This window comes from Lagopus leucura, unplaced genomic scaffold, assembly GCF_019238085.1.
Source record: "Lagopus leucura isolate 7727_CA_CO unplaced genomic scaffold, USGS_WTPT01 Super-Scaffold_100008, whole genome shotgun sequence".
NCBI lineage: Eukaryota > Metazoa > Chordata > Aves > Galliformes > Phasianidae > Lagopus > Lagopus leucura.
Window position 1 is genome coordinate 28,269,426 of NW_024962265.1, and position 21,624 is coordinate 28,291,049.

At 44.8% G+C, this 21,624-nt stretch overlaps 1 protein-coding gene across 3 annotated transcripts in view; it reads right to left on the bottom strand.

Moving 5' to 3' along the window:
- Window positions 1-3,193: 3,193 nt before the first annotated feature.
- Window positions 3,194-21,624, bottom strand: part of PRICKLE1 (prickle planar cell polarity protein 1) — a 61,061-nt gene continuing 42,630 nt past the window's right edge. Inside the window, exons 1-8 of one of the 3 annotated variants that reach the window (XM_042872386.1) lie at window positions 18,672-18,751; window positions 13,678-13,857; window positions 11,318-11,431; window positions 10,340-10,477; window positions 9,301-9,504; window positions 8,564-8,750; window positions 7,561-8,424; window positions 3,194-5,477 (exon numbers count right to left, since the gene is read on the bottom strand). In XM_042872386.1, the coding sequence (XP_042728320.1) occupies window positions 4,618-5,477; window positions 7,561-8,424; window positions 8,564-8,750; window positions 9,301-9,504; window positions 10,340-10,477; window positions 11,318-11,431; window positions 13,678-13,809 (2,499 nt within the window). In that variant the 5' untranslated portion in view covers window positions 13,810-13,857; window positions 18,672-18,751 and the 3' untranslated portion in view covers window positions 3,194-4,617. Of the gene's footprint in view, window positions 5,478-7,560; window positions 8,425-8,563; window positions 8,751-9,300; window positions 9,505-10,339; window positions 10,478-11,317; window positions 11,432-13,677; window positions 13,858-18,604; window positions 18,752-21,624 lie in introns of those variants that run through there. The other 2 variants (XM_042872385.1, XM_042872387.1) reach the window with 2 other exon arrangements.

The following is a 21,624-nucleotide window of genomic DNA, read 5'->3' on the forward strand; positions in this document are numbered from 1 at the left end:
TTTGGGGTGGGAGATGGGAAAGAAAGGTGACCTGTGATGATACAGCAGCTAGACCTGACCCAGCCCTTTTTGCAACAGCCTGGCTTGTCCTGCAACGACAGGCAACGTTCTCTGAGACAGAAACGTCGCAAACAGGGCTCACTATGGACCAGATAGTTTTCAGGTGGTAGATCTGAGCTTCTGCTTTGGGTTAGAAACACTAAAGAAGAAAACAGTGAATTCATGCTTAATATATTTTTTTGTCCATTGTTACTGTATGTTGTGTTAGGAGTCTCTTTCTTTTGTTCTCATAGTGAAATTTAATCAGGCTTCTAAAAGTACCTGATTTTGCAAGAGCTTCTCTATAGAGCTTACAACACTGTTGTGTTTTTGCAGTTAGTCAGTAGGTCAACATCTTCCTAGGATGTTCTTAGCATTCTTTTTTTTTTTAATTGATTTATTTTTACTGATGAGCTAAGGAGACACTTTTATTTTTATTTTTTTAATAAATACTGTTTCTATGAAAGTGATTGGTGGCTGTTTTTTCCCTGTTTAATACTTGGCATGGTGCTAAATGTTCATGAGTAACCTTTTGTGATGTATCCTTGATGCTGATGTCAGTAAAATGTTACGCCACTGACGCTTGAGCAAGAACTACATTTTCTTATTCTTGCTTCCTGTAGGAACAAGGAATTTTATTTTGTATCGGTATAAGAAGTTGTCCTTGGTCTCTTGTAGAGCCTCGAGGGGACTGCTAGAAAGGGGCAGGAAAAGCACTGACGGAAGGAACCCACGCTGTGCACCAGGAATTGTTCTTTGTCCCTTCAGGAGCTCTTGGAAACACAACATACTTCTAGGACTCATTAATGTGCAGATGCCCTTAATAGAATGAAAGGGGAAAAGGAAGTGGAAGGAAACAAGGGCAGAATTAGCTGCTAAGGCTGCAGAGAATATGAATGAATCTGTCTTCTCAGTGGGGGTGAGGTGGCAGCCTTGAGCAACAAGTGGAGCAGTTAGGGTGGAAGTCAGCAATACAGCCACTGCAGGTAGAAGAGGAGCCAGTACAGCGTATCAGAGGAACTGCTTCCTTGTGACTGTGTTTCTGTGCAGGATTTCATCTTTGGGAAGGTGAGGCTGTGTGGCCTAAACGTTTCTTGGTATCATGAAGGTATAAGCTCCGCACACAATGAAGGCACGCCTTCCAATAATGTACATTCTGTACCTGTGTCAAGTGCAGGGAGTGGGCACTTCCTATCATGTCCATATCATTTTCTTCATATTAAGGTGGAAGAATGGATTAGAAACATTTCCCAAAAGAAACTGTTCAAAAATAACGAAGGAGCAATCTTTTATATCAAGCTGTAGAAAAACAAAACAATCTTACAGCCATCTTTAAACTTAGTGTATAATGTCTGAATTGGGTAGTAGTACAAAAAGCTGCCTGTTTTGTTACATGTGGTTACAGGCACCTGTTACTCTTCACATGATGGGAATGTCCTCAGTGATCCTCAGAAAACACAATTTTCTAAGTGTTTCTAATAGTCTTAATTGTTTGTGGCCCTGCAGCCTAGCACAGGTGAGTGGTGACAGGTGACAGAACAAAGGGAAATGGCCTCAAGTTGCACCAGGGTAAGTTTAGGTTGGATATCAGGAAACACTTGTTTACAGCAAGGGTTGTTAAGCTCTGGAATAGGCTCCCCAGGGAAGTGGTTGAGTCACCATCCCTGGATGTGTTTAAAAACGGAGGAGGGAGCAGAGGGTTGTTAGGGCAGTATGGTTAGGTTGAGGTTGGACTCAATGATCTTTAAGGTCTTTTCCAACCTGAGCAATTCTATGATTCTATTCTGTGATTCTTGGTAAGGGAGAGCGATGTGTCTCAAAGTTGAGGTACCTAAGCTAGCCCTGAGGAAGCTGCTCAGCCAGAGCACTGCTTCCCTGGGCACTGTGCTGTGCAGCTGTACCTTCAGTGAGTGTAGTCTCAAGGGAAAGAGATCACAGCTCCTGCCTTGGGCTGGAAAGAATGGCTGCTTTTTTTCCTTTGGCTTGTTGTTTTGTTTTAATAACAGTATGGGGAAGAGAGTCATCTTTCAACTCATTTATCTGGAGGTTTAGAGGGAGGTGCTATGGAAGCAAACTCTCTGAAGACAGCTTAGAAATGACACTAGATATCTGCATTGAATAGTTGCGTTGTTTGAAAGAAAAAGAAAGAAGTGATCACAGACAGTGATTGGAAAGCGTTTATCATCTGATACTCCGTAAGGCTTTGTGCTTTGGGAGAGTATGTATGTGCTGCATCTCTGAAGATGGTGTAAGACAGTTTAGAACAAGTGCTGCTGGGACGTATCTGCATGAAGCCCTACTGCAGTAGCAGAGGATTTTGATGACCTGTAATTGCAAATGCAGTTAAGAATGGAAAATCCCAATCCGTGTTTGAGTATCTGGGGGAAAATGCTAACAAGTCAGTATCACTCCTCAAGTCCTGGAAGTCTTTAGCAGGCTGGCTGTTGTAATGTCCTTAAGCACAACCGCCATTTAGCTGCCAGAAAAGTAAATGCTGCCTAAGCCACCAGGGCAGCCTGCCAGCTGGAGGCATCCCGCAAGCTGCCCATGGGCCCCTGTGATGTAGCATGATATTTCTTTGATCATCTTTCATGTACACAAGACTTGTTTGTACTAGAAAAGGACTCGTATGGTGAATAACACCTCTGGGAATAAAGGATCTTCTGCTTATTTTACCCTGAAGAAGACAAGCAAGTAACAGCTATTTTAACTCAGCTGTAACAATAACTTCAATTTGTTGGGTGTGAGCAATACTCATGTGTCCATTCCATCCCTTATTTCTAGCTGCTCTTACTCCAAAACTTTTTATATCCTTAAAAATGACTTCAGTTCAATCTGCCAGTTCTGTGTATGTAAGAAGCACCCGTTTCTCCATCTCTTCATTAATTACCTGTGTTCAGGTGGTCAGACAGCCTGCTGTTTTAGTGTTTACTATTTCAGTGGGCAGACATCAGTGTTAAGTAACAAAGTCCTGCTCTTTCCTTAAAATAAGCTGCTCTCAATGCTTTACCTTGAAGGTGAATTCAAGGCAACTACTTTACCAACTTGCCTTCTAGGACAACCCTGCGTGTCTCTCCCTTGATGTAAGCAAACATGGAAATGATTTCTGAGAAAAGAGGGAAACAATAAGAAAAAAAATCCACATCCACAGGAGTTGGGTATTTGTTGTACTGATATATTCCAGGCTTGTGTGGTTTTTACATTTATATAGTTTACATTTTGCTTGACCCATAAATAACACTTGCAAGATTAAGAGGGCCATAGTTTGGAGAGTATTTACAGAGCCCCACCATGCATACAGAGCTTTCAATACCTAGTAGACAAAATTAAGCTGTTTTGCACTAAACATTTTTCAATATTTTTAAACTCCCTGACTAAAATACAAGCACTATTTCATCCATAATGCTGCTGTTAAACCCCTAACAAATCTAGTTCGATATCGTAACAAACTTCTTCAAATTCAGGGATATAAAAATATTCAGCTTTTAAAAATCTTAACTGTACAATATGTACATTCGTATTTGCACTGTTAAATTATGAATACATTTAAGCCTATGAAATACTACGTCATAAATAGCAATTTTTTTGATTTAGAATTGCAACTAATACATTTTAAAACCTGGATAATACATTTGAAAAGACAGAATTTTGGAGCCTAATCCTTTAAGCCCTTATGAAACTGTTTGTTATGTAAGTAGATTCATTGACTTAAATGGGGTTATGTGCCTGAGCAAAGGATCCCACCATTTGTACCTTTCTCTTTCAGTGCTTTGTTGCAGAGGAAATGACATAAAAGCCATCACTGCTCACTGGCAGTCAAGTCCAATTCCAACAGCTGAATTAATATCTTCCTTTTAACAGGCACAAAAAAAACACAAACCAACATAGGATGGAGTTATTTTAAAAAACAACAAAAACTGGAAGGAAAAACATAGAAGTTAAACGTGTAAACCATTTACTGCTGCTTTAGGATGCATCAAGGCCTCAAGCATTTCAGCTCCCACAGTCTGATTTTTCACACCTTAATGGGGGAATCTATGGAAAAGCAGCTTCTTCCTAAGTCAGTTAAAAAAAAAAAACAATAATAATTCCAGTTTTTGTAGGGAAACATCAAAGAGGAAGAATGAGTTCTATCGATGAGGATAGGGTGCTGTCTGTAGCCCTCTGTTTGATGGAGAGAAGTTGAGTATCACCACGTACGGGTACGTACAGCTACAGTACAGGACTGACAGTTTTATTTATTGATCTTCACCGAATCCTCTCTCTCAGGTAACTGAATGTGGGTGAATAGAGAGCGTAAGGTCAAGTCTACAGAAGTCTGTATCAAGAACGCAGCAACAATATTTTGACAGCTGAAACACAGTATGTAAACCTAGTGAAATCTGAACAGATCATCATTTGGCATAGTGACATTTCCCAATGTTACTTTACTTTCACAGCGTAAACTGAATGGGTTATCAGTTAAACTGGCAAAGCATTAAGAACCTTAGCAACTTGCCTAAGTACAATTATTAATATAGAAAGATGTGGTTCAAACTGTAGCTAGAGTTGACTGGTCTTCCCAACTGTTAAAACAAGTTAAGAAATGATGCAATTTTTCCCTTTGTGTCCCCTCTTCTTCTTCTTTGATTTGGTTGTCCTTTGTCCAAACTGAGAACCAGATAACGCATTAGTTGGACCAGAAAGGTCATCTGTGTAGTACGGGTATCTCAGTGACCGTGGCTGCGGAATTGGCTGTCCTAGGAAATACCCTTCCTCTTCAGAATCTGATGACGAGGATGAAGTTGAGCACCAGGAGTCATCTTCCTCACCATATAATCCAAAAAATTTATCAACCGCCTGATTCCTCAGTGCATAATCAGAACTAGTATGGGCATACTGGCCGTACAGCTCTGCATTTTGAATATAGGCCCGAAACTCACGTGAGCTTTTATTTTGAATAAATTTGTCATGATCCTGAGGTGAGTAATAACGAAACCTCTCTTTTGGAGAGTATCTTCTTTCTGTGGCCAAATTAAGTGCATTGTCTGAACGAGATTTCCTACTTCTTCTGCGATGATGAGAAGGTCGATTTCCACGTTCTTCAAAATGATAAACGCGCCTACGAGTCCGTTCACTCATTGGAGGCTGTCGAATTTCAACGTTCTCGTAACTTCCATTATCAATAACATCATCTGAAAACTTGACTTGCTGTGGTCTAGACTGGGATTTAGATCTTCTCAGTACAGGCACATGCGCTGGCTTTTCCTCTGGTAATGCTTTTTCCTGGCACAGCTCTGAGCTCAGACTCTTCAAAGACTCTGTGCTCCGATGGAGCATTGAAGAGTTCAGAGTTCCCATGTTGCTCATCTTCTCACAGTCCTCTACCTCCAATTCTTGGAAAGTTTGCAAAGAATAGAGAGATGGCCGTGGCTTGCCTTCTCCATCCATTGACGCCCCTGTGGTGGGATGGAAAAAGAAGGAAAAAGAGTATTATTAGGGGCGTATCAAATGATGATACAATGAAACGTTAAAAACACTTCATGAAAGCAGACTTTGTTAGTGTTATGCAATGGACACAAGCTAAACTCTCTCTGACCACTAGGAAACACTTCTGTGCTTCTGTGCAGCGATGGAGCACTGGCACAGGCTGCCCAGAGGCTGCGAGGTTCCCCTCCTTGGAGATCTGAAGACACCTGGATGTGGGTCTGGGCACCCTGCTCTGGCTGTCCCTGCTGAGCAGGGGCTGGGGCAGGTGGAGCCAGAAGTCCCTGCTACCCTCAGCCATTCTGGGATTCTGCTCTTTGAAACTATTATGAAAAGGACGAGCTTCACATAAGAGTAACTAACTGTTGTTTTTACTTACTTTAAGAACTTGCTATCACCAGGATATTGAGAATGGAAGAAGTTTAGTGAGTTTAAAATATTTAAACAGCTCTAACACATGTAGAGCTAAGCCTCTGAGGAAAGAATTACTTCAAGTTATTCTATGTAGATCCCTCTGAAAGCGATGCGTTGTACTGATTTCTGTGGAAACTACAACAGACACGAAGAGCACAATAACACTGCTCTTCAACAGTCACCACTGTTAGCTGTGCAGTTTAACCAGCAGTGAAGAAGAGCCTGCATGCTGTGCACATAAAAATCTGCCCTAGCAGAGGTGATCCGCTGTTGCCACTGCTGAAATGTACCACCAGCCACCTCACTGTGCTCACATCCACTGGTTGGTTTCCAACCCTGAGTTAAGCGTTGATGGATGGCAATAGATGCATTCTTTTTTCAGCATGGAGGAATTCAGTGACAGATCTTTGCTCCATACACACCTCCATGTCAAACATCATTGTGTCAGACTGCCCCTCTGCTGCCATCTGTCTCACAACAACAACATGGGATGGAATATTGGTGAGAAGGTTCAACCTCTGCTGAGGCTGACCACCACCACCACCACGGGCCAGTATAATAAAACAGGGGACATTACTCTCAGAGCAGCCCTCATAGAATCCATGCTTACCATTTTGTAAGGCTTAACTGCTTCTGGTATCACTAAATTCAGTATTCCAGCCGTTGTTCCAAAAAAGCTAGGCTCCCTCTCAGAGGATTCTTACTCTCAAAAAGTCATCAACAGTAAGCTAGTCTGGTTTATTCCAGGTTTGTGTCAAATGACCCTTCTTCCTCACAACAAGAGTTTCATTCACCCTTTAACCCCCATCCAAATGCAGTGCCTGTGATTCCTCCTTCCTTAACCCCTACACCTAGCTCCTTTCATCATTTCCTTCTTAACTGCGTGGGTAACACAGCACACAGCTGGCTCTGACCTATAGGAGTAGCTAGAATCTTTCATGCTGCAGAAGGAAAGCAGTTTGTCTCTTTTAGCCAATTCTCAATTGTTTTGTGTAATTTTTGTTGGGAAATAGAGATGGGAGGGCGACACACAAAACATGGACATGCCTGAATATCTGACTTCTATCCTTTTGGCTAATTTCAGTCACATTTGACAAGGAGGTTCACAAAAGTGGATTATGTTGCTCTTTAGTCAACGGAGAAAGATAATCTCATAAACCTCATTTCCTAAGGCTAAGAAGGTTACTACTATTTCAGATTTTCTACATAATTTTACAAGCAAATCAGGAAATCTACAGTGTTTTGCAGATTACCTTTAAAATTATTCTAGCAAAGAATGCAACTTCCTGTACTTAAGGTACAAAATTTGCTTGAAGCAGTGGTTTGTATATAACATGCAGAGTTCAAGACCGCTTTTACTCTGCTTATCATTGTTTATGTTGTCTCCTTAACACTGTTTATATTGTTGTCATTATAAGCAAAGAGAAAATTTAAGCAGAAAAGGATTTAAATAGAATTTAAATAGCATAAATAAATCTCATGGAAGAGTATGTGCTTGATAAAAGCTATTGCTTACTTTACGTATATCTCTTGCTGTGAAAGCTTTTTAAATATCACAGATATAAGCTTGTTTCAAAATATACAACATCCTTGCTTGATTTGACCTCTCCATCAAAACCATTCGGTTTCCCCTGCCATTACCTGTTATGTTAGACAAAGCCAAAGAATCCATCGAGTCCCGAACGCTTTGTTCTTGCTGCTTCAGATCAGACAAACATTCAAGCGAACCTCCATACCACGGTGTCTGGTCATGTTTGTATCCTGATGCCCCATGTTCCAACTCCAGCTCCTGGATTTTTCTGCTGCTGGCAGGGCCTGGATGGCTGCCATACGCAGAGTCACCCAAACCATCTTGCGACTGGGCCCAGTACATGTCTGATTGATATTTCTTACTTGCTAGGCTTGGGTTATTTTTTTTCAAGTCCAACTTGCTCTTGACCATGCTATCAGAAATCCAGTGTTCACTTGATCTAATCTCTACTTCAGCAGGTTGCTGGAAAAGGCTTTTATCACCAAACTTCAGAAGAAGTTGAGTCATGTAGTCTTCATGTTCAGCCCATTCTTCAGGGTCTTCAGGCATTTCTTGCTCTACCCTTCCTTTCCAGAAGTCTTCGTTAACAAAGCTTGCCTCTTGCCTTGAAAGGCTTAAATCATCCAGCTTACGAGAAAGCGTATCGTCAGCATTGCCTGAAAGACCAGGAAATTTATAATTGAGGGCTGGGGACAGGAGGAGAGACTGGCGGCACTGGTCAGCCGAGCGGCTGCTTTTTCCCATGCGAATGCTCCTCCTGGAATCTCTCGATCGAGCAGACTGGAATGCTGAATCAGAGGAATCGGAGGCATGAACATCTTCACCCAAGCTGCAGGTTTTTGAACAGTAGATCTGCCCTTGCTTTGGAAGGAAAGGGCAGCCAAGCAAAGAGGTCTTGCACTGAGCACAAGAAAAGCAAGTCTCTGTAGCGTGCCAGTGCTGTCCATCATAGGTCATCTGAGCATGGTCAACACCTAGAAAGGGAGAAACAGCAATACTTTGGGTTCTCTCAGAAATTACTTACAGAATCCACAGTTCCGGAATGTATTTTTGTTTTTTCAGATCGGCTTTCCCCAGGTTTGTAAGTTTAAGACCTAAAAAGGACATACATACCAATGTGCTCCCCACAGGTCTCACAGTATTCTGCATAAAGAGATTCAAAACAGCTACAGCAGAATGGGCGCCCATCCTTCATGATGTATCTCTGCCCACCCAGGATTGTTTCACACTCGAGGCAACAGAAGTGTTTCATGTGCCAGTGGCGGCCTTCAGCTTCTGTACACTCATCAGCAAAAATTATCTTTCAAGAGATAAAAATGAACTTTAATGGAAGTGGGGAAAAAAACTCACCTCAGGACACAGAGCAAACAAAATATCCTACTTGCACAGTTAGCACATCGAAGTTATTTCTCTTTAACTGGCTTTTGAGTACTGTGACAGAAACAGCAATTTCCTGTAGTTACTGTGGCATTTTGATCTTTTAAACAGCAAAGAAAGAAGAAAAACTACTTTTTAAAGCAATAAATTAAACGAGGTCACAGAACTCAACAAATAGCTGCTATTATGATGACATTTTTAAATATCTCTACAGATTCTTTACCTAATTCAATCTACAAGACTCAATTCTAAATACAAGCAGGTATGTGCTTTCTAAATACAATCCCTTTGCTTGTCATATTGCCATTTGGACAAAAAATGAAACACCTCTCAGCTTTCAAACACCACTATGCACCACAGCCCTTACTGCTTGAGGGAACGCATCTGCTCTTAGTGATTGCCCAAGCAAACGATGCAGTTTGTTAACAGAACAGTAACAGGTGGGAGGATTGAATGCAAAGTGTGAATTTTACCTCATCACAGGCTGAGCATCGAGGCTTAAGTAGTTCAGCATGGTGTCTGCCGCAGTGAATTTTTCCATCTTGGTAGAAGTAGATGAGGTCAACGAGGAGCTCATTACACGTGAAGCATACAAAGCATGATGGATGCCAGCACACACCAGGGCCAGCTCTCGAGGCAAAAACTGCAACTTCACCGCCATTTATTTTTGTACCACACTGGGAACAAAAACCAACAAGTGAACGTGCTTCCAATCACAGACTGTTAGCTTAAAACACCATGCCCAACACCCAACACAAAGGCTTTATTTCACAGAATCATAGAATGGCCTGGGTTGAAAAGGACCACAATGATCATCTAGTTTCAACCCCCCTGCTATGTGCAGGTTGCCAACCACCAGACCAGGCTGCCCAGAGCCACATCCAGCCTGGCCTTGAATGCCTCCAGGGATGGGGCATCCACAGCCTCCTTGGGCAACATGTGCCAGTGTGTCACCACCCTCTGTGTGAAAAAATTCCTCCTAATATCTAACCTAAACCTCCCCTGCGTTAGTTTAAACGTATTCCTCCTTGTCCTACCACTATCAATCCATGTAAACAGCTGTTCCCCCTTCTGTTTACACGCTCCATTCAAGTACTGGAAGGGAGAAAAATTTTAGAGAAAATAATTATATTTTGACATTCTGATGAGAGAAAAAAAAAACCCTAGGTTTTGGGCTAGACAAATTCTGTGCATCAACAAAACTTCTGTGAATAGAAATTTATTTTATACCCAGCAATATTTTGATATAAATGCCTGTTTTTCATTTGTCACTATTTCAGTGCGAGTCAGCGACAGTAGAATGTACATCAAAGACTCAGTTCATTGCTAGTATCAAAGGTTTTGCTTTTGCTTAAGCAAGCACTACCTTCATTCTATTTATGTGCCATTTCAAAAACATCCCTTTTTTGTGTGTGTTCAGGCACAGATGAAATAAGACTGCATTTACTATTGGGATACTGTAGTTATATATCACTGAGCCCAGTGCTGGCCTTGTGGCTCCAGCAGTATTACCTGTTCACAGACTGCATGCATCACTGCTCTCGAGAGGAGTTTAATAGTGCCTCGTCCAAGTGCCTCTTTTTTGCGCTGAGAACTGAACATCTGCAGTTCTTTCTTTTCTTCTTCGCTTAAAGACTGGCAGTATCTCACCTTCCAGAGAAAAGGCAGGAGAACTTTACTTTAGATCCCGAGCTTTTAAAAGAACACCTCAAAAAATAAGCATATAGCATGCAAAAAATATATCAGGAATACTGGCCATCACCATTAAAGCTCTCTAGCTTGTCTTCTTTACAGTCTTAGTATTCAGTTATTATGGCATAACACAAGCACAGCACAGAGAGAAATTTTGAGTTACAAGAAAAAAAGAACAACAACAACATGCTTAACTAAACAGTTGTCCAGACAAGAAATAAGACTTTAAAAAAGCCAAACCAAGAAACTGCTGCTGCCCTAAAACAATGGAATTAGCCTGAATCAGCCACAACATCCTTTAGATTTACGGTGAAGTGCCTACAACTCAGCACTGCAGTACACAGGATCTTAAGCATTGACACCCCCGCCCCTTTTCTTACAAACAGCTTGTTTGTTATTTCCACTTCTACTCCAAATTACACCGCATATCTGAGATGCAAACCCTTCACTGTCACAAAGCATCCTTTTTGTGTGCTACAATGAAATCCCAAGAATTTGTAGGTTCCTGGTAATTGGTGGGTGGCTGCAAACACTATAAAGCCAACTTGTGTTAAGTTTATTGCAGTGACACCAACCTTCCCGACAAGAAAAGGCAGCGTCCTCCCAGACAGCTCTTATCTGCACACCAGTGAAACGCAGTTAGACACCAGACTCTGTACACAGCAGGCTGGTTTATAGGTCAGATGCCAGCACAAGAGAAGTTTCAGGCTTGTAATAAATACACAGTCAGGTAATTCTCCATGTGGAAGAGGCAAGCAAGGCCTCACTCCTGACTGTGCATTCCCTGGTTCCGTTTACCTCATTATCGTGGGGTGGCAGCTGATAGAGAAGTTGTTTAATCCTGTGCTTCTCTCCAGGGCTGTTAACATAAGGGACCTTCTCCTCTGGCAGGCAGGCAAAATACAGCTGTACCTACATAGGAGGAATGGGAAGTCAAACCAGGAGACGCACAGCACCCGAGCACCCTTCAGCTACTGTTTTATCTCAGGTCTCATTACGAAGGAAGCAGGCTATGCTACATTAGACCCGTGACAGGGCCTGTGCTGAAAATACGAGACCCTGATGAACCAACTCAGCAAACCTGGCTCGCCTCTGATAAAACTAGCACCCAGCTGCTGAATTGCTTTTCTGGAATGCAATTTGCAGTGACAATTAGGGGGTATCGTAAATTATGCACATGTAATGTTCTCATTACTCCCAGCCCCTTCAGGGCTGGTCAACAACCCTGTTGAAATTCCAAGTTTCCCTCTGCAATTTACCACACAGGGCACGAAGCTTTCCAGAAAACAGCCTCTATATAAACAAATTTAATTTGCTCTGCGCATTTTACACATTGCTGAGACAAAAGCTGTTTTGTAGTCTCCTGCTGATCAGGTTCACCCAAAGCATCAGCTTTCATTGCTTCCATGTGGCCTTTGGTAAGAAGGTGGAAACATCCTTCCCCCGGGAGGAGGCTGGATCCAGCCACATTTCAATCGGATGCAAATTAACGGTGAGGTTTGCACGGGCTGCATGGTTTTGATAAAGAAATCAATATTAGCTGTACACGCCTATCAATCTTCACTCTTTTTTTTTTTTTTTTTTTTTTTCTTTCCAGAAGAAAATGATGACAGGAAAACTGTAATGAACACTGTGACAAAGCCCAATGGCAAAAAATATTTGTGTGGAACGGCTGCAGATTTATTGTTTTTCCTATGCAGTTTCCAGCTTGTCACGAGGCCTGGGGCAGTAAACAAGAGCCGACTATTGGCAAAAATATTACTTGCCATCCAGATGTAAATAATGCTTAGGTCAACAGCTTATTACTGTGCAAGACAGATGAAAAAGAAGCAGCGATCAGTCACTTGACTCAGGAAGCAATCAAAATCATATGGGAAAGGTTGCACAAAATATTATTTGACTTTCATTTAGCCAAATTTCTTAACATCAGAAGTCTACTGCAAGCCCACTTAGTGCTGAGTGCATTTCAAGAAGCTGCAGGAAAAGGTAAAAACACACAGTACAAAGTGAAACTTTAAAGGTACTTTATGCCCTTTTCTCAGCTTTTTGCCCTGTTCTCAATTTAAGTCATTCTTCTTAAGGGAAAAAATATAATGAGTTTGAATCTAGCTAGATTATGGGGATACTTTATGTAATGTATTTAATTGTTCTGACAGAACAGTTAGCTTGCTGTTTGCCTTAAGGTCTGATTCATCAGGATTCTTATATATGCTTAAGCGAGCAATAAAGAGAATTTCCCTAAAAATAGCCCATCATTTGCCATTCTTGCTGATCTTACCTTATTCATTAGCAAGAAAATGTCTGCACTGCAAGGAAGATACATCCTTTGCATCTCCATCCCTGTGGGCTCCAAGAGCTTGGCAGCTGCCTAAGAGTGGGTGGCTCTGCCACACTCAACAAGTGTGAAGAAGCACCTCTGCCTACCTAATACCATCTGAGCTCTGGGCCTCACTGAGTGCATAGCTTCAGTGCAATATCAAATAAATGAATGCTATCAGAGGTTCAATTTCACTTCCCATAGCAACCTTCTCATCAGTAGATCTACTTTTATTTCTGCTGCCACTGTGACATAACACATACAGAGGGAAGGGGAGAGGGGAAGGCACAGCCCAACCAGCCCACAGGCACTGGCCACAACGAAGGTAAAAGAGAAATCCTGGTGTGAACAAATGGCAGGCATACAACAATTTAAAAAAGCACTAAATGCATTTGTGATTGTCACAGTGACAGAATACTTTCACTTCTGTATGCTGTAGTAATGCCCACATTCTCGATGTCAAATGCCAAATTATTTGAAGAGCGGAACAACTGCAGTTATGTACTGACCAAATATCACAGTATGACATGAGTTTCAATTTAACCTAATAACTTACCTCAAAGAGAAAGCACATTTCTGTGCTACTTTAAGACTCAACAATACATCTGTCTCTGTGGCACATATTTATTGAAAAATCCTGACAGGGAACAACTTTGTCTGTTTAAATATAAATGCAGTGTTGAGGATTTTAAGGTCCCTTAAGGCAGCCTCTTTGGAGTGGGAAACAAAACAAGGTGATGAGTTTTAGATGTTTTTATAATACAAGAATGTAACAGACTGGCTACTGCTCCCTTAGACAGACCTAATGAGTTATTTAAAAACACAGAACAACAGCTGGTACCTGCTCTGGTCTGAGGCCTGGCGGGACCCAGGCATATTCTTCCAGGGCACAGCCAGAGTCGTCATCTGATGTTGAGCTTCGCTGACACGCAAAGACAAGATTGTTAGCTTTGGGCTCCATCTCCAGGGACATAAGTGTGAGCCGTTCAATGTTTCAGCTGCAGTTCATCAAGGAGTCGATCTGCAGAAAGAGATTAACAGAGCTTTAATAAACTTCAACACGCAAAGACTGATTATCAACACAAGTGATCCTACTAGAGTTTAGTATTCCTTGCATCGGCCAGAGCACGATTATTAGAGCATCACTGCAACAAGCAATTCAAAGATATTTAAAGAGCTCTCAAAAACAGGAAAACAACAAAAGAGAAAAGTGAAAATGCGGCTTACTGAAGGGAAAGAAAAGTAGACACCCACTACCATGTTTGACAGCCAACATCTATTTCAGTATTAGCAGCCACCTTTTACATTTCTGCCTGCTTCACATGTAGTGTATACAGAGATAGAAAAGACTCAAGACTCATTAACAAAATGAACAAGACGAGCTCCTTCTGAAGTCACTACTAATCTAATAATACAGAACACATGAAAACTGCTTGTCAAAAACTGATGAAGTTCTTGGGGAGAGACAGCTGTGCAAGTAGCATCCTGTTTTTAACACGGCAGGCATAAAGCAGTGTCTGCAACATTCCTTGTTTTAGCTGTATCAGAGCGGAAGGGTGTTGGTCCAGTTAAATATCTGAAATCCAATTATGGCAGATTAGGCTCTGTAAAATACATCATGATTGTTCTGTTAATTTAAAACCCTACAGGGAGATGCTTCTGTTGATTCATGAAGCCTACAAAGCCCAATATCAGTGGGATCATTTTGACTCACAACTGGCAAAAAAGGCATCTGTAACTTTCTGCAGTAAAAAACTTATTAAGATAAATATCTTACATTCATTCTAGCAGGAGTTCTTAGGAAATATCAGTGGAATACACATTACCAAAACCAGAGAGGATGTTTTCTGCCAGGACAAACATCCTGAACACCTGAGCTTGAAAACGAGCTTGCCTTCACACTATGCCATGCGTGAGTTGCATCTTCTGTTTTAAGCACTTTTTTCACCTACCCACCTTCACAGAGACACAACTGTGACATGGCTAGATGCAGGCTGCTGGCAAACTGCAGAAAAACATCACGTCCTCCACTTATAACCTTTGGGTCTACAGGGAGAGCAACCCACACTGCAAGTCCCATCACCACCATGTTAGAGCAAACAAGCTGCTGCTGGATTGCAGGGGAAAGGAAGGAAGCAGGGGCTCGTTCTCCTCTATGCGCAAGGCACTGGTGAGTGCCACACTCTGCTTCTTCAGTACAACACGCAGACCCAGACTTCTCAAAAAAACATGGCCACACGCATGTGAAGTCAGCAAATCGGAGAAATGACAATATTTGCTACTATACATTCTGCCTATCCCTGCTTTTAGTATGTTCATACCTTCCCACACCCAATAAAAGAGATGACTTCACTGCTACCCCCAGCCAGTGCTTGAAAAAAGCACACTTTGCTCCAAAACTTCTGTTTTGAAAACAGAGGTGCTGTTTTTTGGTGTGCTGCTAGGATGACAACGCACGATTACACTGCATGGCCACACTGCAAGAAAAAACTTACTGCATATCTTACGGGGCAAGCAGACCTGCCAACCTTCCCTTTAAAAACGGGCTGCTTCTTACAGAGCTTGTCAGACTTCAGGCATATTTTGGCAATCGGACTCTAGGTGAAAATGTGACTGTCCAGCGACTGGACAGCATTAGCAGATCAGTCACATTAACTGAATTCTGTTGTCTTACATACTGTTATAAAAGCAAGGATAGAGAGTCAAGGACTGTCTATTGAAAATGCAGTGTATGACTGGAGTCAAAGAAAAAGCCTCTAGAAGCTCCATCCTGTATACTTAAAATGCAAAGGCAGACATCCTTGTACATACTAAACTTCCTGAGTTAATTTCCTTCGGAAACAGGTAACAAGACAGCAAGTGATACCAAACTGTGTCCCTGCCCACACCCTGGTGGAAATGAAGTCAGCCATCAGGTACATTTGTTGTTACAGTTCCTGTAAGGCTGGGGGTGGAGGAACAAGAGAATACTGTCACACGGGTATAAGAAATCACCACTAGCAAAAAAAGCAACAATGCTGCCTACTACAGAAGGACAGCGATGCTAGGGCTGGGTCGGCATCTTGTGCTCCACATCATCTAACTTCCAATAATTCTGAAGTTAGTCTGAATAATAATCCAGCCATCACCATGACGGGCATCAATGAGAAGCTCAAGTCCTCCTGAGAAGCCCCAAACAGCAGAAGCGGTGCCTCACAACTCCCCATCAGAGGTAGCTGGACGGCTGGTTTACAACAAACGCCTCTCACTGAGGCCTGAGCTGATATTTCCAATTCCTCTGGCATTGTGTCACGAGAAGCTGCGCTGATCAAGCTGTCGCTTTTCAGAAGCTGACTCCTGCCCCATGGAAGAAAGGAGCCACAAGATGAAGCACCTTTGTCAAAGCTTCACTAGGCAGACTGACCTCAACCACGGCAGCAAGGAGCAAACCTGACATCACATTCAGCCGGAGAGCCTGTCAGCTTTGCAGTCCTGGGGCACCAACACACCGGGTAACTGCTCAACACGGACTGCTCCAAAGCCTCTCTGTGGGATCACAGGTTAACTGCTCTGCCTTGCTTTCTCCAGCTGACAAGAAAAATAAATAAATGTGACCCTGTGCAGACCTGCTAGCTTTCCTGGGGATTTTTGAGCACTAAGGCTACGTGCTACTTCTGTATGGCAAAAAGCAGCACTGAGTGCTGTTAGGATTTCAAGCATACCAAAGGTACGTAAACACGGGATAGCTGCCTAATTCCAAAGAAAAGGCTTTCATTAGAGATGGAACACTCTCCTTCTTCACCAAGACTGACACTGCCTGGATCACTTTTACCTGTTCATTTTGGGCAGAACAGGGCAGATCCACAGGCCCTTTCTTCCTGTGACACAGAGTGGGCTGGCAGTACAAATGGTAGGGAATAAAGGAGCAACACGCCTGACCTCAAGCTGCAAGAAACAACTTCACCATCAGGGTGCTCCTCCCGAAATAAGGTGATTGGCAATGTTCAAAACAAGGTGCATAAATCTCAACAAGTCCAGATTACACAAAGGACAGCGTTCACTTTAAAAGAAAAAGGTTACCATAGTGCTAATACTGAGCCTGCTATAAACTGGCTGACAATACACCATAAAGCAGCATGGCCATGCTGCAAATATTGTGCTGCTGCTGACAGCGAGGTTTCTAAAAACAGCACAGCCTAACAGCAAGCTATTTGCCCAACTATTTCAGCAATTACTTGTTTAGAAGTTCTCCTTCCTTTCCTGCTGAAGTGTAATTTGGTTTGCATTTTCAAGCTGCAAGGCTCTTCCTCCCCACCCCCCAACTGCACCGCTTCTTCAAAGTGAAGCTGTTTGAAACGACTGCATCCTAAGGAGGATTCAGATGAACATAAACAACAGCTGAAAAAATAAGTGCTTTCTGAGGGATGAGTAGAAAGGTGGTCTTCTTTCTTCTCATGCCATGACATCTACATAACACTGCAAGTTTTGGTTTGCTTTTTTCAATTCTGCGGAACATTCTGAGGTTTCAGCTTTGCTCCAATACCACCTCACAAAAAAAAGCTTCCTAGCCTACAAGGAGATATTTCGCTGGCAGCTTGACAGCTATGAATAACATCACTGAGTTAAACAGCTAAATTTGATTTAAAAAGAAAAGCAATTATGACATTTTTTTCCATTGATGTACTAAAAATGACCATATAGGACCAAGTTCTCAGAAGGAGAAGCAAAGAGAAACTGCGCTCCCAACTGCAAACCCACCAGCACACAAAACTCAGGGTATCAAACTTAGAGCACAGCCCTCAGACACCGGAGGAAGGTTATCCTCGTGCGAGGATTTCCAGCTCACCGATTATGCTCTGCTGTCACCCCTGACCAGATAGGAGAGGTCACGATTTGCGAGCACGGTTAGACAAACATCTCCTCGCCCACCCCCTGCTGTTTTACCCCGTCCTGCAGGGCAAATTGTTTAACGACTTTTATTGTTAGAACGCTTGTTAACAAGGCAATAGGGGATGCGAGATGCATATCACACACACACACACACACCCCCATTCACAACCAAGGCTCGGCGACTTAAGATTAGCGCTGGCAGCCCATTCACCTGCTCGGCGCAGCCCTCCCGCCTCAACCCGCGTTCGGGGAGGAAGGGCGGCACACGGCAGCGATAACCGTGCGGGAAGCTCCGCACGGCTGCTCCCGGCGCACGTTACTCGGACGGCCGCAGTCCCGCTCCGCGGCCGCAGAGCCGTACTGACACGCGGCTCCAGGTGCGAACAGCCGCACCGGGCCGGCACCTCCAGGCGGAGCCGGGGAGCGATCCCTTAACTCTCGTCCCCTCGCCCCCCGGCGGAGCCCTGCAGCGCCGCGGGGACAGCGCGTTCGGGAAATGCCCACCCGTCCTTAAGGGCTGCACGGAGTTAGCGAGAAAGAAATCTCGCCTTCTACAGTCTCCCACTGATTTTTTTTTTTAAATTCTATTTTAAACAGCAGCCAGACTTTACTCCAATGTACACACGCGCTCAGGTTTCACTCCGTCACCTGTTGGCTCCCGAACAACACCCTTCTTTGTTAGGGCTCGCTGCCCTCATTTGAGACAAGTTTCCAGAGAAAACACTTGGAGAAAGCGTTCGATCCGTCACCGGGCCGGAGCCGCGAGGACGCAACTCCGCGGTGGCCTCCCCAGCTCATCGCGGCGCAGCCGGCCCCGACGGCCGGCCGGGCTGCGGGCTCCCGGCAGTGAGGTGCCTCCCGTCCCCGCCCCCGCGGCTTCGCACCGCCGCCCGCGTTACCTCCTCGCCGCCGAGCCCCGTCCCGCGGCTCCCGCCGGGGCCCCGAGCATCCCCGCTCGCCGCTCACCTCGGGCTGCGGCGGGGCTCCCCCGGCGCCGGGCGCAACCCGAAGGAAGGGGCGGGGGGGGCTCCTCCTTCCCCTCCTCGGCCCGCCCGCCGAGAGCTACCTGGGCCGCCCCCCGCCCCGGGCCCGGCCGGCCCCCGCCCTCCGTCCTCCGCCCTCCCCCCTGGGTTGCGGGCCGGGGCGGACGCGGCCTCGGCTCCCCGCCGCCCCCCCGGGGATCATCCCCCGGCCGGGGACGGGAGCCCGGCGCCGAGCGCTCGTCCCCGCGGCTCCTGCGGGAGGGGGCAGGAATTCGGCAGGAATTTCTCCCGGCGGCGACCTCGGCGCTCGTGCCGGGAGGAGCCCGAGCCCGAGCCGGGCCCCCGAGGGACGCGGCGGCCGCGGACACGAGGAACCGCGTTTTACCGACGGCGCTTCGCCCGCCGTTTGTGCTGGAAATAGGTTTCCCACCCCGCCCCGCATTGTGCTCTCCGGGAAGGCCGACCCCGCGGTCCTCCGCGAGCGCCCGGGCTGATAAGGACGGGAAAGCTATTGTATCAACAAAAGGAACGGAAAGAAAGCGGTGCGCCCCCGCCTTCAGGGACGCCTCGAGCGGGCCCCTGGGAGGAAGGCATCCCGGGGTGACACCGGGCCGCGAGAACCGCCTGCACCCTTACACGGCGCAGCCCGCATCTGGCGGCCGCTCCATTCGCCACTCATCGGAAATGGAAGCGTCGGGAATAATGTCTGTCCTTCCCCGCTCCGAGGCCGAGTTGACCAGCGGCTGTCTGCGAGGATTGCCCTCTCCTGCAGGGCGCTGACCGTGGCTTAGCAGGCCGCCAGCGCCAGGCCTCAGCTGCGGAGAGGAGATGCTCCCCGGGGCTGTGAGCAATGCACTTCACCGTCGTAAGGCCGAAACCCTGTACAACGTGCCCGTAACTTCTTCCTGAAAGTGCTTTTCGCATGAGTAAAACATTTGGTTTTTATTCAGAAGTGCCAGCAAACTCAGTGCAACTCCTATTAAATCCACCACAGCGCACCACGAAGTGGTTTCAAGCAGTCAATTGCTTTCAGCTCTTCTTTTAAACTCTCAGATTGCTGTTTCAGTGCTCAAGTGCTGGATGGTAATAGAACCCTTGAATGTTAGGTGAAGGAATCAACTGCCGTAACTCCCCCGGGCATTTGCACATTTCTGAGCTGTCTATCTCTTTTGATGCAGGTTCCTTCCACAGCAGCAATTGCGTTGCTATGGCTTTCTATTTCTTACACAACAAATACAACGGCATACACGCTTTTAATCTTAAGCATAAACTATGCTCCAGAAGTTGCCTCAGAAAAAAAAAAAGCTAAAAAAAGACAAGCGCAAACCTTCTTGCCCTTTCAGGCACGTTCCACATTCTTGGCTCCGGCTGGGTAGAGCTAATTCTTCAAACAACCGGCTGGTTCAGGGTATCTGTAATGGATACGGAGCCGTTTGCCCCAAGGTCTTAGCACAAATTTAGTCTGGGTAACAACTTTCTTTTACCGCTGACCAGGCCACGTGTGTTCTCTGGCCTGCGTGAAATTTGCTCCGAGTATCAGCTGGGTTTCACAGTTCGCAATTATCCACCTCACAGAACATCCCTTGAGATAACACCAGTAATTGCTACCTTTGTTGGCAGTCTCGGAAGAGAGACCAAGGAGCAGGGAATTAATTAACCTCTTGTGCTTTAGACGCAGTTTCCCTGGGTAGGACAGCGGCAAAACACCCACTGCTCAAACCTGATTACTTCTATGGACAAACAGAGGAGATCACTCTCTACATCAGCACCCTTTAATGATCACCACCTTCACTCCAAGAGTTTTAATTAAGTATCATCTCATCTGTTTATTTATTAAAAAATAAAAGTGAGTCAGCTCTGAAAGGTGAAAGCATGCTGTAAGGTGAATGGGAGCGAGACCAAAAAAAGAAGTCTGTCAGTCGTAATTCTTTCAGAGAACTCAATGAGAAAACTATTCAAAATAAACCAGGTTTCGTATTTTGAAACAAAACAAGGATTTTGCATATTTCTGACAGTGCAAGAAGAGTCCACGGAACAGGAATTACAACAGCTTTCCAAAGGTTTGACCACAAATCAAAGCCTCGGCCTGGTACACATTGCTACCTTTAAGGAATTTTAGGAGAGGTGACCAGAGCACGTATGATTCCGACTTCAGGCTACAATGCAAGGAGCTCTAGGGTATTTCTGCAGCACCCAGACCCTCTCCACCTTTAGCAGCATCAGGTCTATACCTTGAGGGAGCAAAGAGGCCAGCGTAAGGGACGCAGTCCCATGGCAGTCTGAGCTATTCTAGGCAAGATCCAACCCAGCAAAAAAATGCTGGTTTGGTTCCCTGAGCCAGGCAGCACTAGCACGACAAAAAGATAGACCCAGCTCCTCAAAGACCACTGAATATGGTGTTCAAAAATACAAGTGTAATGTAATTGTATTTGTAGTATCATAGAATATCCTGAGTTGGGAGGGACCCAAAAGGATCATAGAGTTCAACTCCTGGCTCCACACAGGACCACCCAAAATTCAAACCCTATGTCTGGAAAGAATTGTCCACATGCTCCTTGAACTCTGGCAGCTTGGTGCCATTCCCACTGCCCTGGGCAGCCTGTTCCAGCCCTGACCACCCTCTGGTGAAGAACCTTTTCCTGATTCCCAACCTGACCCTTCTCTCACACAGCTCCCTGCTGTTCCCTCAGGTCCTGTTACTGTCACCAGAGAGATCAGTGCCTTCCCCTCAGTTCCCCTCAGGAGGAAGCTGTAGGCCTCCATGAGTTCACTCCTTATCCTCCTTCTGAATGCATCAATTTTGCTGTGTACAGAAAGCCCTGTGGACATCTATCTGCACCTCCGGATACTTAAGCATCCTGTCAAACCTGACCCTAGGCCTCTTCCAGATTAAGAGCATGAGGTGTATGTGGAAGTACATCTTCATAGGTGGGAAC